The sequence below is a fragment of the Gopherus evgoodei genome, chromosome 6 (assembly GCF_007399415.2).
Source record: "Gopherus evgoodei ecotype Sinaloan lineage chromosome 6, rGopEvg1_v1.p, whole genome shotgun sequence".
NCBI classification, from domain to species: domain Eukaryota; kingdom Metazoa; phylum Chordata; order Testudines; family Testudinidae; genus Gopherus; species Gopherus evgoodei.
In genome coordinates this window covers 95,075,926-95,090,858 of record NC_044327.1, presented here as the reverse complement: position 1 = coordinate 95,090,858, position 14,933 = coordinate 95,075,926, and the positions used below count along the sequence as shown (strand labels likewise).

The 14,933-nt window shown below is 40.8% G+C and overlaps 1 protein-coding gene across 1 annotated transcript in view; it reads right to left on the bottom strand.

Moving 5' to 3' along the window:
- Positions 1 to 2,440: 2,440 nt before the first annotated feature.
- The window catches only part of ADAMTS6 (ADAM metallopeptidase with thrombospondin type 1 motif 6), a 309,713-nt gene continuing 297,220 nt past the window's right edge, over positions 2,441 to 14,933 (bottom strand). The window contains exon 25 of the mRNA XM_030567610.1: positions 2,441 to 5,614. Coding sequence (XP_030423470.1) covers positions 5,505 to 5,614 — 110 coding nt within the window. The 3' untranslated portion in view covers positions 2,441 to 5,504. The remainder of the gene's footprint in view (positions 5,615 to 14,933) is intronic.

The window sequence follows — 14,933 nt, the reverse complement described above, 5'->3', positions numbered from 1 at the left end:
CACTGATGATAGTACCTTGGGCAAATCTCTTGAACTGCTGAAGATGGTGACACCGAGAGGTTTGATAGCTCTCTCACAGCCTGATATGCTTCAGGACTAGACTGTACCGGGAAGACACCCTATGATACTGGGGTGGCAGGTGATGCCAACAAAGGTACTTCTGCAGGCGGTCCTGACAGCCCCATATTGGGTTCTGGAGTCAACTAACTCCCCTGTTTAGAAGTGTGCTTCTTCTTTGAACACTTTCTCGAGTCTTTAGTTTAGAAGAGCTCACCCTCTTGGGGTTTGGGGTTTTTTTTTTTTGTTTGTTTGTTTGTTTGACAATCTTGGTACTGAGTCTGATTTCCGATGCCTCTTCTTCAGCAAGGCTATGCTTATTTGCCTCTCAGTACCAGTAGCACTAGAGTTGTGCTACTGACTGAGGCCAAGGTTCTTCATACCCAGACTGATATAGGTGGCTCAGTGGAGGACATAGCACTGATTCCAGCAGCAGATATTTCAATCTAGCTGTCCTGGCTTTTTTAGAGCAGGGCTTATAGATCCTACAAATGCCACATTTGTTGCTCACGTGAGCCTCTCCCAAATATTTAAAGCAGCTGGAGTGAGGGTGACTATTAGGCATTCCCTTACCACAGTATTGCAGGACTGAGACCTGGAGAGCAAGGCATATCTCCGGTACCAGTGCTGGCACCCAGACTGGATACCCAGATCCACACAAAACAACATTTTTTAACTAAACCAGTAACCAACTATTAAATTACACTAACTATACAGGGCATACTATTTATAGGTTGTGACTTCAGAAAACCTGAAGCAAGGACAGGGAGCTCCAACAACCATCATAGGCAGTTGGAACTAACTGAGAGGAATCGGGGGTGGCTTCAGAGGGCACTTGTGCTGCCCCAATGGGTACTACTAAAGGAAAAACTTTCCAACAACTGTGAGATGGAGTGCACAAACACAGTGGCATGGACATATGCAATCTCTCGAAGAAGAATTAATGGATTCATAGCTCTCAAGGCCAGAAAGGTCTACTGTGATCATCTAGTCTGATCGCCTGATAAGCCTGGGAATTTCCCCCATAATAATTCCTAGATCATATATTTTAGAAAACCATCTAATCTTGATTTAAAAATGGCCAATAATGGAGAATCCACTATGACTGTTGGTAAATTGTTCCAATGGTTAATTACCCTCACAGTTAAAAATGTACATTTTATTTACAATCTGAATCTGTGTATCTTCAACTTCCAGCCATTTGACCATGTTATACTTTTCTCTGCTAGATTGAAGAGCCCATTATCAAATATATGCACCAATATTTGAACTGGAGGAGGATTGTGGAGACTCTTAAAACCAGGACTGGTCTCAGAGGAACATTCAGGAGTAGGAACTGGAAAGGCTCACTAAAAAAGATTTCAAAGGGCTTCAGTGGACTACGGATTTGGAAGTGAGGGAATCAGCAGAGGGAGAAAAGAAGAAGCATTAGAGCATAAGATTCAGTTTGTGTAGGCTGTTGTCATTTTTGTGAAATAGTAATCCAAAACACAAGTAATCTTTAGGAAAGAAGTAATATTAGAAAATGAGCAATAGCGGGCAGCATATGAGGTAAGAATCTGCAGTGTGAAAAGGTGCGGGGGAAGTCAACATGATTTTGGATTGCACAAAGAGAGGTATTATTAGACTGCATGATTGACAAGGTTTATTCCATCTTTCATTTCTGAGCTGGGAGGCAACAAGACTTCTTCATAGTCCATGGGTGAGACTATCAGTACTTCTAGATTAGAGCATACAGTTCTGGGGTTCTCATTACTGGAGAGAAGTCAAGAAATAAGAAAAAAAATCACATCAAAGTAAGCAAAACGATTAAGTGACTGGTTTAAAATCTTTAAAGTTTTCTATATTTTCATTGACATCTTGGTAATAGCAGTAGATCTGTCATTTTCACTAAACCAGAGAAGTTAGATTTAGTGATAATTCTAGGATACATGCATCTCAAATCTTCTGAAATGGCCTCATTCCTGAAACCCAAAAATGTCATGGCAAATGTTGCTGGAACTCTAAAAGCACAATGCCAGAGACATTTTATTACTGACTAGGTGCAGGTTGTTCTGCTGCCCATTAATTCCTTTCCTGATTTGATCTCTTTTAACATTTATTGCTTAACTAAAATATTTTCCTGATAATGTAAATGATTTAGTCTTTCACAGTTCCTGTCTTTATTGTTATTCTCATATATGACAAATATTGCTGCAGTCAGGGACAGATTTCTGAGAGAACATATAGATGTTTTATCTATGAATAGGAAAAAAAAACATCCTATACAGTTTTAAATGTATTTGATGAAGGAAGGAAATATACGTGCTTGTGGAATTCCAGCATCTGTATGTCAGGGAACAGACAACTTTACCATGGACGCCATTTTTAAAAGCTGCAGTTTTATTTTACTAAATTAACTATGTTAAAAACAAATCTGTGCCTGGTGTGGAATTTCACTGCATCAAGTGTTACAATATTTTTGTTTTCATTACAAGCAGGAGAATGCATGTAGAACATGTGTTAGGAAATATGACAATAAATTAGAATATAATTTACAAAAGCAAAAAATAATAATAAAGTAACAGTGTACCACATTAATACTGAGTATAAAATAATAAGCAACTAATCACAATAATACAAAGATATCTTCAGTCTGTATTATTAAGGATATCTGTGACATTCACTCCATTAACAAAGTTCCTAATGAAATGGATTATTTCTGGGTGTATACACTTTGAGGGGTTTTATTTATAGAATTTTTTCCTTTTAGTTTGATCTGCTTCAGTTGGTGATATTGCTGAATGGAAGTACTGGCACCAGATTGCTCTGTGTATTTAGTACTCTACTATTTGATTCTAGGCCTGTCATATTTATACAGCCTAAACAAATAGTCCTATTGTCACCACTTAAGAATATAACATAATTTAGCTTAGCTTACATAGGTGGCTACAGTGTAGCAGTAGCAATGAACTGTGCTGGGGAAACCAATGTTTTTTTTCCTTTCAATTAGGTTTTATTTTCAGGTCTTAGTCAGAAGTGTCATTTAGTTTGTAAATTTAAATACATTCTGGGTTTTGTTCCCTTTAACAATGCAAATCAATGCTGCTCCAGGGAGTTCCTTAAATTTCCAACCTCAGTGCTGTTTTAAGTTGCAGAGTAAACATTGGACTCCCTAGTCCTCTAGCACCAGTGAGAGAGCAAAATGTGTCTGTGGAAACACTCCTTGCAACTTTAATGTCCTAAGTGAGGTTAAAAAAAAAAAGGTTCATTTTGAATACTTTTTTTTTTAAATCCTTTCTTGTTAGTCGAACAGACACATTAGCTAATAAACACAATTATGCCCTGGAGAAAACCAGATCCTGATACAAAGAAGCTGCTTGCTGAGAGAATGCCACAGCAACACCTTTCCCTTTTATCATATTTTTGACTTAGTTAACGCATGCTAGCACCAAGTTATTCTCTCAATAGGATGTATAAAGGTCATTTACTCATTAACTAAGGGTTGTACCCTGTCCTTGATCCATATATGCAACTCCCAGTTTTTATTTTTTTATTTATTTATTGAGAATCAGTGACAATGGGAGTTGTGAACACAGGGACTGAGAGCAGCAGATGGCCGTATGTGAGTAAAATGATGCTTACTGGAAATGAATTCCACTGGTCACATGTGTAAGGAAGTGAAAAACACTGTCAAGAGGTAGCAGATGACAGGAGTTTGATGGTTCTGAATAAGTGGGCTACATAAAATGCCACATATAGATTGTCAACATGTTTCATAGTACAAGAATCCTGTTAAGAATATCTATTTTTCCTTGTTAATTCACATTAGTAAATAGTGTGCAACACATTTGACTTATTATTATTTGTTAAATATACTGACATTCAGGTTTCATGTGATTTATTGAACTTACTTGTTTCATTGAAAGAGTACTTTTTAAAAAAAAGTGCCATTGGATTTTTAGTGTTAACACAACGTGTTGTTCACATAATTTTAATTGCACTACAACAAAGGAGACATAGCTGGTCACAAAAGCACATTCATCAAGTACCTGCTGCAAACTGCAAACGTTCAAGTACAATATATTAATATAAACAGATGCCCACTTTCCTTATCTCCTTGTTGAACCTTCTATCAAGCGGGGAAGTGGAAGAGGAGTATGCTAAATTCTGGATCTGACTTGTCCAAGTAGTTTGGTTTCACATTTAAATGCATCTCTGAGTATTAACTAAAAACGTATTCTGTGAGTATTAAGATTATGATAATATGACCAAAATGTCCCCATAACTCTTTTATTCTTTGGTTGTAATCCTTACCCACTCTGTTACAGTCTCCAAACCTGTGCATTCAAACACTCTCTCTCATAAATAAATGCCCTTCTATTGTATTAAAGAAGGGAACATCTGGAATCCACTGTAATTGTCAGCAAAGTTTGCAGAGAGACTGCCTTATTATTATTACACAGTACATTTATCTTTTGCACTAGAACTTCTTCGTGATGGTGAGTAGGGAGTAACATGTAAAACATGACTAGATGCCTCTTTGTGGCTCGTGATGTAAACAATAGTGAATTGGAGTCATAAAATGTAAGCCTATACACTAGTAGTGAAGTATGCAGCACTGTGGTCTTCACCGCTATTGAAATCTGGCTTCTTCATGGTATTGAAATGTTTTTCCCTTTTAGTGGACATCTCAGCTTCACTTGTACAATGGCAAAATGGCTATATATCTGTAGCACAGATTTATCAGCACACTTGTATTTCATGCACACCTGCAATAACTGTTGCACCTCTTAAAACTAAGTTCTTCATGGTTGTTTTGTTTAGCTTAATATATGGCTCACAACAGTGTTCAGCAAATATGGATTACTCCTAAGGGAATTAGGTGGAATGAAGGAAAAAATATAATTTTCTTTACTTCAGATTTATAATTGCTCCTTAAATAACATTTCCAAGCCCATTTTATAATTTAAATTGTGATGCTGTGTAATGAGATAAAATAGTTAACATTTTAAGCTATGACTTAAGATTGTTTGATTCTTCTTTACTTCCATAGTAGACCAAGTCATAACAGCTACATTTTAAACAGTTTTAAATATAAATGGATTCAGTGTCATTGCTAAGTCCATAATAAAAATTACTTTAATGGTCCAAGGAGGTAAACAGACTATTGGATTTAGTCAAAAGAACACAAATGTTCCACAGTAAGCTATTCTATATGTGTTGTGTGGATCTTTCCAATTTGGCATGCCCTCCTTATACTGTGTCCAGCACTTTGGATGAATAAATCCCACTTCACAGAAGTTAAAATAATATTGAAATCCTGTCAGCTGGGGCTGACCAGTGGTTACGTTTTCCACAGGGTAATGCATTTGCAAGGACCTCAATCCCATTCCACTGTATGACTCTCTTCGATGGACACATTTCCACAATGATATAACAAGGCACTCTCTCTTGCTTTCTGTGGGTCAATGTCCTTGGCAGGTCTTACAGCACATCTGTCTGAAGTATGCTCGGCTGCAGAACTTGAACTTCAGCACCAGTGGGCAATAAGCCACTTTGTTCACATCTTTGCACTCTGATGATTGAGGGCATAAAAGGGAACATATTAGACAGACAAAATTAAAAGATACAAAAGGAAAGCTATTGAGATTTAGCATGCTTCTGCTTTGTCCATCCACTCTGTGCAAATGTTCTTTCTAGTACAGTTTAGCAGATACAGTGTATTTTAAAAAGTAATTAAAATATTTGCAGGTCTTCTCTCTCTGACATTTATAAGTATGCCCACTTTGTGTTGAAAGAATTACCATTTGTTGGGATAAGTGATCACTTTAGGCAACTAAGAAATATGTGTCGTTCTTATATTTTTATAGCTTCTTTTTCAGAAGTTATTTTATTCATCAGTGAAAGGTTATCCAAAATCTAGCCTGGGTTGCATTGTTTGGTACCACGTCTGTGCATTTATAAGATTCCCTGAAGTAGAATATGCATTACCACTAGCAGCGACTGGGAAAATGAACAGTATTAGTAAAAGTTTTAGCAGTGTGAGTTCACTGACTGTACAGCACAGTACAGCACAGCATGGCATTGTGAGTTTTACTGTAGGTTTTGTTCTTCTGCTTCAACACTTTATATTCTGCAGGGAGACAAGCCATTTCTACACCTGAAACTCACAGCAATATAAGGGCTTTTTCTTACTTAAGTCTACATTCACAAAAGGAGTTAGATGCCTAACTGCCACTTTAGATGCTTAAATCTCAAAATCAGGCCCCACTGGTATTCACAAAATCCTGGTCAGCGGTAACTGAAACCTGTAGGTACCTAGACTTGCTTGGTACCTACATTTCTGCAGTAAAAGTTCCCTATGTTTCCCTGCCTATATTTCTGCCTCTGCACATGCACACTGCTGCATCACTCTAGGCGTCTGGATGCCTAATCCCCAGAGTGATGTGCAAACTGAGGAAAGATAAATGTTTCTCTGATATTTGGCAAAAAGCCTCACCTCCTTTATTGGAGGTAGTGGAATCCCCCTCATTAGAAGTTTTTAAGAACAGGTTGGACAAGCACCTGTCAGGAATGGTCTAGGTTTACATGGTCCTGCCTCAAGAGCATTGGGCTGGACTTGATGACTTCTCGAGGACCCTTCCAAACCTACATTTCTCAGATTCAATGATTCAGTGTGGGGTTGCATGCATTTTAAACAAGCAGGATTTGTCCCAAGGCTTCAGAATATTTCCAGAATCTCCATTCCACCTTTCTTTGCTTTACCCTCTCTATGGACACACACTAGCCTCGTTCAGCAAGTGGCTATCTGGATGATGGTGGACACAGTACTTTGGAAGCTTCTCACAGCTATTGTTTTAAAATAGATATGTGATTGATGAAATAGTCTCTTCTGCATGGGATTGTGGTTATAGGGAAGTGGTTTAGAAGAGCCATGCTTATTCTTTGTGGGAACGATTATCCACAGAAACCACTGTTATTTAATCACCAGTAAACCACAAATATTAATCACTCCTTTCCTGAAGACGCTACTGAGACTGCAAAGATGCACCACATAAACTATAAGGAAATCTGAAACTGCATAAAAGAAGACAAAATGGCCTTCAGGTAGAGTTTTAGGTGACCTTGGAAGTCTGGATTCAGCTGCCATATGTACTTAGAAAATAAAATCATTCTGAATATTTCAAATGTCATGGTATATTCTGTCAGTAATTCACTTCTAACAGCAAATATAATGTTACCCTTATCAGTGACAATTTGTCAAAACCTAGCCTATGAAAGGCTTGCAGAAACAAAGAGATCAAGCAGATGTTCAATGTGACAAGAAGTATCACTGCTTTCTTTTTTCTCATTCTCATATCCTTACAATTTTGAATCTGCTCTTTCATGTACTGCTAGTTACACTTTCCCAGACAAAAATGGCTCTGAACTTTATCAAGATGACTGTGACACAGGCTGCCAGATACAAACACACCAAACAGAACATAAGAATGGTCAGACAGAGTCAGACCAGTGGTCCATCCAGCTCAGTGTCCTATCTTCTGACACTGGCCAGTGTCAGATGCTTCAGAGAGAATGAACACAACAGGGCAATTTTGAGTGATTCGTCCTATTGCCCAGTCCCAGCTTCTGGCAAGCAGAGGTTTAGGAACATTTGGAGTGTGGCACTGCATCCCTGACCATCTTTGCTAATAGCCATTCAGGGACCTGGTACTGAAATTAGGCTTACTAGCCTATAATTGCCAGTATCTCCCCTTGAGCCCTTTTTAATAAATTGCATTATATTAGCTATTCTCCAGTCATCTGGTACAGAGACTGATTTAAGCAATAAGCTACATATAATAATTAGTAGTTTTACAATTTCATATTTAAGTTCCTTCAGAACTCTTGGGTGAATACCACCTGGTCTTGATGACTTATTACAGTTTTTCAGTTTGTTCCAAAACTGCCTCTACTGAAATCTCAATCTGGGACAGGTCCTCAGGTTTGTCACCTAAAAGACTGGCTCAGATATGGCAATCTCCCTTGCATCCTCTGCAGTGAAGACCAATACAAATAATTCATTTAGATTCTCCATGACAGCTTTGTCTCCCTTAAGAGCTTCTTTAGTACCTTCAACATGCAGTAGCCTCACTGATTCTTAGGTAGGCTTCCTGCTCCTGATGTACTTAAAAAAAAATTGCTGTTAGTTTTTGTGTATTTTTCCTAGTTGCTCCTCAAATTCTTTTTCCGCTTTCCGAATGATACTTTTACATTGGACTTGCCAGAGTTTATGCTCCTTTCTATTTTCCTCAGTAGGATTTGACTCCCAATTTTTGAATGATTTCTTTTTGCCTCTAACTGCCTCTTTTACTCTGTTGTTTAGCCCTGGTGGAAATTTTTACTCTGATTTTTTTTTTCTTTGGGATATACATTTTCTCTGAGGCTCTCTTATGGTGTTTTTACAGAGTTTCTATGTGGCTCACAGGCATTTCACTCTTGTGATAGTTCCTTTTAATTTCTATTTAACTACCTTCCTCACTGTTGTGTAGCCCCATTTTTTAAATTAAATGCTACTATGGTGAATTTCTTTGGTAATTTTCCTCCTACAAGTATGTTAACTTTGATAATAGCATGGTTTCTATTACCAAAAGGTTCAGATATAGTCACTGCTTGGACCAGATCCTGTGTCCGCCTAGGACTAAATCAAGAATTGTCACTCCTTTTGTAGGTTCCAGGACTATGTGCTTCAAGAAGCAGTCATTAATGGTGTCTAGAAATTTTAACTCTGCAACAAGTCCTGAGGTGACATGTACACATTCACTACGGGGATAGTTGAAATCCCCCATTATTACTGGGTTTTCTGTTTTTTGTAGCCCCCCTAATCTCCCTGAGCATTTCACAATCAGCCTCACCATCCTGTATGCTGTGTAGCTGTAGCCATGTCAGTCCCAGGACATTAGAGGGTCATGGTGGTCAGGTGATGGGTAGTATATTCCTACTGCTATGCTCTTATTATTCAAGCATGACATTTCTATCCATTGAGATTCTATGGTGCTGTTTGATTTATTCACATTTTTACTATATTTGACTCTCTGCTTTCTTTCACATACAGTGCCATTCCCCCACCAGCACAATGTACTGTTATATATTTTGTACCCTGCTATTACTGTGTCCCATTGATTATCATCGTTCCATCAAGTTTCTACTATGCCTATTATTTCAACATCCTTATTTAATACCAGGCACACAAGTTCACCTGTCTTCGTACTTAGACTTCTAGCATTTTTATAGAAGAACTTGTCAGTATTTAGTTGTGTGCTTTCATGTCATGTAATAGAATGGAACTCCTTTTTGTTTGATTATTTCTCTTCAGTTCCTACCTCTAATTTATCCGTTTCTGTTTTCTCCTCTTTACTAAGATATAGAGTATTCCCTTTAATAAATCCTCCCCTACAGGATATGTCTGTCTGTCTGAACCTGGTGGTACTCTGCACTTGTCAGCTTTCCCCCAGCTCTTAGTTTAAAAACTCCTCTACAAGCATTTGAATTTTACATTCTAGCAATCTGGTTCCATTCTGGTTATGTGGACTAACGTTCACTTTGACTTTAGTTTTGTACCAAATATATAACCAAACTCAATTTTTTGCTTGTTTAGAAACTAAATAATATAATTTTAAAATAAATTGTAAGTAGTCTCACTAAGAATAGCTGGAATTGTCTGCTTAGCTCAATCTATTTTGAGATGAATGAAAAGTGGTTGATCTTTATGGGAAGAAAAGGTTTCATGAAATAAAAGCCTGTGATTAGTTATGATCTTTAGGATTAGTAAGTTCTTGAAATCCTAAAAGCTTTCTGTCACCACCAGCATGTTAAAAGACTTTGCCTGATCATTTACTTCAAGGCTGACATTATAATAACACAAGCAATTTGGCCATGAAGACTAAATGGACAAGGGCCATTTCATCTATTAATTCAAGACACTTCAGCTCCTATTATATTTAAGAGGATTTTGTTTAAGGCCAAGAGGGATACGCAGAAAATGTATGGTATGTACACATTATTCTGAGACAATACAGTCTACACGCATATAATCAGTATTTAACTATAGATATCAGATGCTTATACATACAGAGATATTTGTAATAAACTCCTGATAAATTGAGAAAGAAAACAGTTGTTTTGCAGCCAAAATCTAGTTGCCTATTTTTGAAATGTTGGATCTTTAATGTTTCATAATTTAGAACCAAATTGTGCTAACAGATGTATGTATTCCTAGTAACTTCAACAGAAGGCACAGTAGGCACTGCTCACCCTTGTTGGAATCAATATACATTATGATCTATTCTAGGTAACGTAAATTGGCAATAACAGCATCTTTATCAATCTTCCCTAACTACTTTCATGTGTCACCAACCTCCAATGAATATCTTCATTGTGAGCCCAGGGCAGAAATGTGTCCCTTAATGTAACTTTTAAAACTGTTACTTAAGATAAAAATTAGAAAGAACAACTGTCTTCATTAGAAGAACTTATCCCATCCCTTCCTCTTCTTTATTGTTCCTAGAACATGGTCTTTCCTCTGCAATCACTATGTTACTAAACAGCATGACCTTTTTGTCTGGAAGTTAAGAGGTGATAAGTAGGAAGTAAGTCATACCCATTAATAAAGACTTTTTTACATTGCTTCGTATGGACAAAAGACAACTTCTTAATAGCAAATTAATAGTTAGCTCTTGATCTGTAAAAGTGCAGGATTTATTTTATACTGCTGTCTTCACTGATATAGACAGCCAAGAATAACAGGTGTAATATTATCTGAATTGGAATTAAAAATATCAAGATAACAAAGGGAAAGTCTGTTATGAAGATACTTTCAATCAACAACATGAGATTATAAGATTTAATTTGAAGTCAGAAGTTCTAAAAGATGGAATAGAATGCCCATCTAACTCTCACACTACATTGCTTCACTCATCTCACTGAAATCTCCATCTGACTCGTTTTCATGTTAATTTTGAATTTATGGAGCCAACGTGATCTGATATAGCAGCTATTAGCAATCTTGTGTCTTTACGCAAGTATTAGAGTAAATACAAGCACTGCTGCAGTTATATAGTTAAAAACAAAATCCAAAACAGAAAAGACTTAAGTCTAAATTTGTGCCTTCCGCATTAAAAGGCAGAATACAGGATAATATTATGATGGTAAACTTTAATAGGACAATAGATTTCTAATCATTCAATTTAGTCAGAAAACACCAGTAAACAATATTTTATGTTGTATTTCATATTACATATAAAAATGATGTTAAAAGACAGTTATTAAGGTTGCAAAGTCAAGCACTCAGAAGTCAGAAAATGCCAACATTAAGGTTGGACATAGACTCATAGACTCTAGGACTGGAAGGGACCTCGAGAGGTCATCGAGTCCAGTCCCCTGCCCTCATAGCAGGACCAAATATTGTCTAGACCATCCCTAATAGACATTTATCTAACCTACTCTTAAATATCTCCAGAGATGGAGATTCCACAACTTCCCTAGGCAATCTATTCCAGTGTTTAACTACCCTGACAGTTAGGAACTTTTTCCTAATGTCCAGCCTAAATCTCCCTTGCTGCAGTTTAAGCCCATTACTTCTTGTTCTATCATTGGAGGCTAAGGTGAACAAGTTTTCTCCCTCCTCCTGATGACACCCTTTTAGATACCTGAAAACTGCTATCATGTCCCCTCTCAGTCTTCTCTTTTCCAAACTAAACAAACCCAATTCCTTCATCCTTCCTTCATAGGTCATGTTCTCAAGACCTTTAATCATTCTTGTTGCTCTTCTCTGGACCCTCTCCAGTTTCTCCACATCTTTCTTGAAATGCGGTGCCCAGAACTGGACAAAATACTCCAGTTGAGGCCTAACCAGCACAGAGTAAAGCAGAAGAATGACTTCTTGTGTCTTGTTTACAACACACCTATTAATGCATCCCAGAATCACGTTTGCTTTTTTTGCAACAGTATCATACTGTTGACTCATATTAAGCTTGTGGTCTACTATGACCCCTAGATCTCTTTCTGCCATACTCCTTCCTAGACAGTCTCTTCTCATTCTGTATGTGTGAAAAAGACGGTTACTCACCTTTGTAACGGTTGTTCTTCGAGATGTGTTGCTCATATCCATTCCAGTTAGGTGTGTGCGCCGCGCGTGCACATTCGTCGGAAAACTTTTACCCTAGCAACTCAGTGGGCCGGCAGGTCGCCCCCTAGAGTGGCGCCACCATGGCGCTCGATATATACTCCTGCCGGCCCACCCGCTCCTCAGTTCCTTCTTGCCGGCTACTCCGACAGTGGGGAAGGAGGGCGGGTGTGGAATGGATATGAGCAACACATCTCGAAGAACAACAGTTACAAAGGTGAGTAACCGTCTTTTCTTCTTCGAGTGATTGCTCATATCCATTCCAGTTAGGTGAATCCCAAGCCTTACAAAGGCGGTGGGGTCGGAGTGAAATGTGGCAGAATGAAAACTGCTGAGCCAGAGGCTACAGCCTCTCTTGACTGTTGAACCAGGGCATACTGCGAATGGAGCTTCGCGACAGATCTCGTGGGTAGAAACACGAGCCAGCAAGGCGGCAGATGAAGCCTGAGCCCTGGTAGAATGCACGGTGATGTGGCTTGGGGAAATATGAGCCAAATCATAACAAGTGGGGATGTCCGCCATCACCCAAGATGAGATCCTCTGAGAGGAAAACAAGCAAGCCCTCCCTGTGGCCCGCTACCGGGACAGAGCTGGGGCACCTTAGGAAACGGTTCTGTCAGCACAATATAATGCGAGCACTCCACAGATGTCCAAGGAGTGCAATGGTTGTGCGCATTGCGTTGAGCTGTGGGTAACATGAAAGGCCGAAACCACCTTAGGGAGGAAAGCCGGGTGCGGTCATAACTGCACCTTGTCTTTGTGAAACCTAATGTACGGCGGAACCACCGTAAGAGCTCTGAGCTCGGAGACCCGTCTGGCCAAGACTAGGTTGAGGTCCCTGGTTGGGGCTGGGCGGCGCACCCGAGGGTGCAAGCGCTCCAAGCCCTTGAGGGGCCTCGAACCCATAGAGCGTAAGTACACGGAACGTCCACCTTAGCCTGCTGGAAGGTAGAGATGGCTGCTGAGCGTATCCTCAGCGATGATACCGCCAGGTCCTGCCGCTGAAGGCCAGATGCAGGCCAAATAGAGGGGGATCGAGACCTCAGCAGGAGCAAGATCGAGCGTATTGCAGCTGTAGAAGAAACGCTTCCACCTGGCCCGGTACGTTGAGCAGGTGGAAGGCTGCCTGTCACCCCCGACTCAGGTACGCAGCAGCCACCGTGAGGCGAAGAGGCTGCAGGTCCGAGTGACGAAGCCTGTCGTTGCCCCGAATGATGAGGTCTGGGTGGGGTGGAAGGGTAATTGGGTCTGTTACTAACAGGCCGAGCAACGTGGTATATCAGTGCTGCCTGGACCACTCTGTAGTGATCATGATGATGCGCGCTCTGCCCCTGCGGAGTTTGAGCAGGACCTAATGAACCAGTGGGAACAGTGGGAAGGCATAATGCAGTTGACCTTTCCACGGCATCAGGAACGCGTCCAAGATCGATTCCGAGGAGAGACCCTGGAAGGAGCAGAACACCTGGCATTTCCTGCTCTCGCGGTGAGCGAACAGGTCTGTGTGAGGAAACATCTCCACTTCCGGAAAGCAGGACGCCTCACATGGGGCAGAGTGATTACTCGTAAGACAGGAAAAACCTGCTGAGTCAAAGAGTTAAGATGTTCCGAACGCCTGGGAGAAAGGACGTCGCCAGCTCCATCGAGTGTGCCATGCAAAAGACCCGGAAATGGATGGCCTCCTGACAAAAAAGGGGGGGGAGGACTATGTCCCTCCCTGGATACTTATGAAGCACATGGCCGTTGTGTTGGCTGTAAACACCGAGATACAACGGCCTCGCAGCTGCCGCTGGAACCCCTGGCACGCCAGGCAGACTACTCTCATTTTTGGGGCATTGATGAGGAATGCCAGCTCCCTAGAAGACCAAAGGCCTTAAGCTCGGAGGTGACCATGAGCACTCGAGCAGAGAGATGATGCGTCCGTCGTCAGGGGCAGTGAGGGCTGGGGCGGATGAAACCGCATCCCTGTTCACACCAAGGAGGGAGTTAGCCACCACTCTAGGGAGCCTAAGGTGTTCGAGGGAACGGTGACTACCATGACCATTGGCTCCCTGTCCGGGCGGTATGCCGAGGTGGGCCGGACTTGGAGAGGACGGAGGCGGAGCTTGGCGTGTTTGGTTACAAATTTGCGGGCAACCATGGACCCAAGAGACTGAGACAAGAACGAGCCGAGGTCGTTGGGAAAGCCTTCAGACCTCAGATGATTGTTGCCATCGCCTAAAACCGCAGTTGTGATAAGCAGGCTCCGGCTAGGTAGGAGACCAGGATAGCCCCTAGGAAGCCCAGCCTCTGCGTGGGAACCAGAGTGGATTGCTCTATAGTAATCATCAGGCCTTGACCTGTGAATAAGACCATGACGATGCCCACGCGCTGAGTGGTCTGTGTCTCAGAGTCTCCTCGGATAAGCGAATCGTCCAGATACGGAAAAACGCATATCCGACATCAGCGACGGTAGGCGGCAACTATGGCCGTAAACCAGGAGTATTGACAGTTGGCTATAAAGCGGAGGCATCTCCTGTGCGGAGGGAAGATGGCATTGCGAAAGTACGCGTCCTTCATATCCAGGGCGGCATAGTAGCCCCCAGGAGGCAAGGATGGAATAATGGTTCCCAGGGATACCATGCAGAACTTCAACCTTATCCTATACCGGTTGAGTCCGTGCAGGACCAGGAAGGTCTGGGACCTGCGTTCGAGTGGGGGACTAGGGCATAACGGGAGTAAAACCACTTGCCCC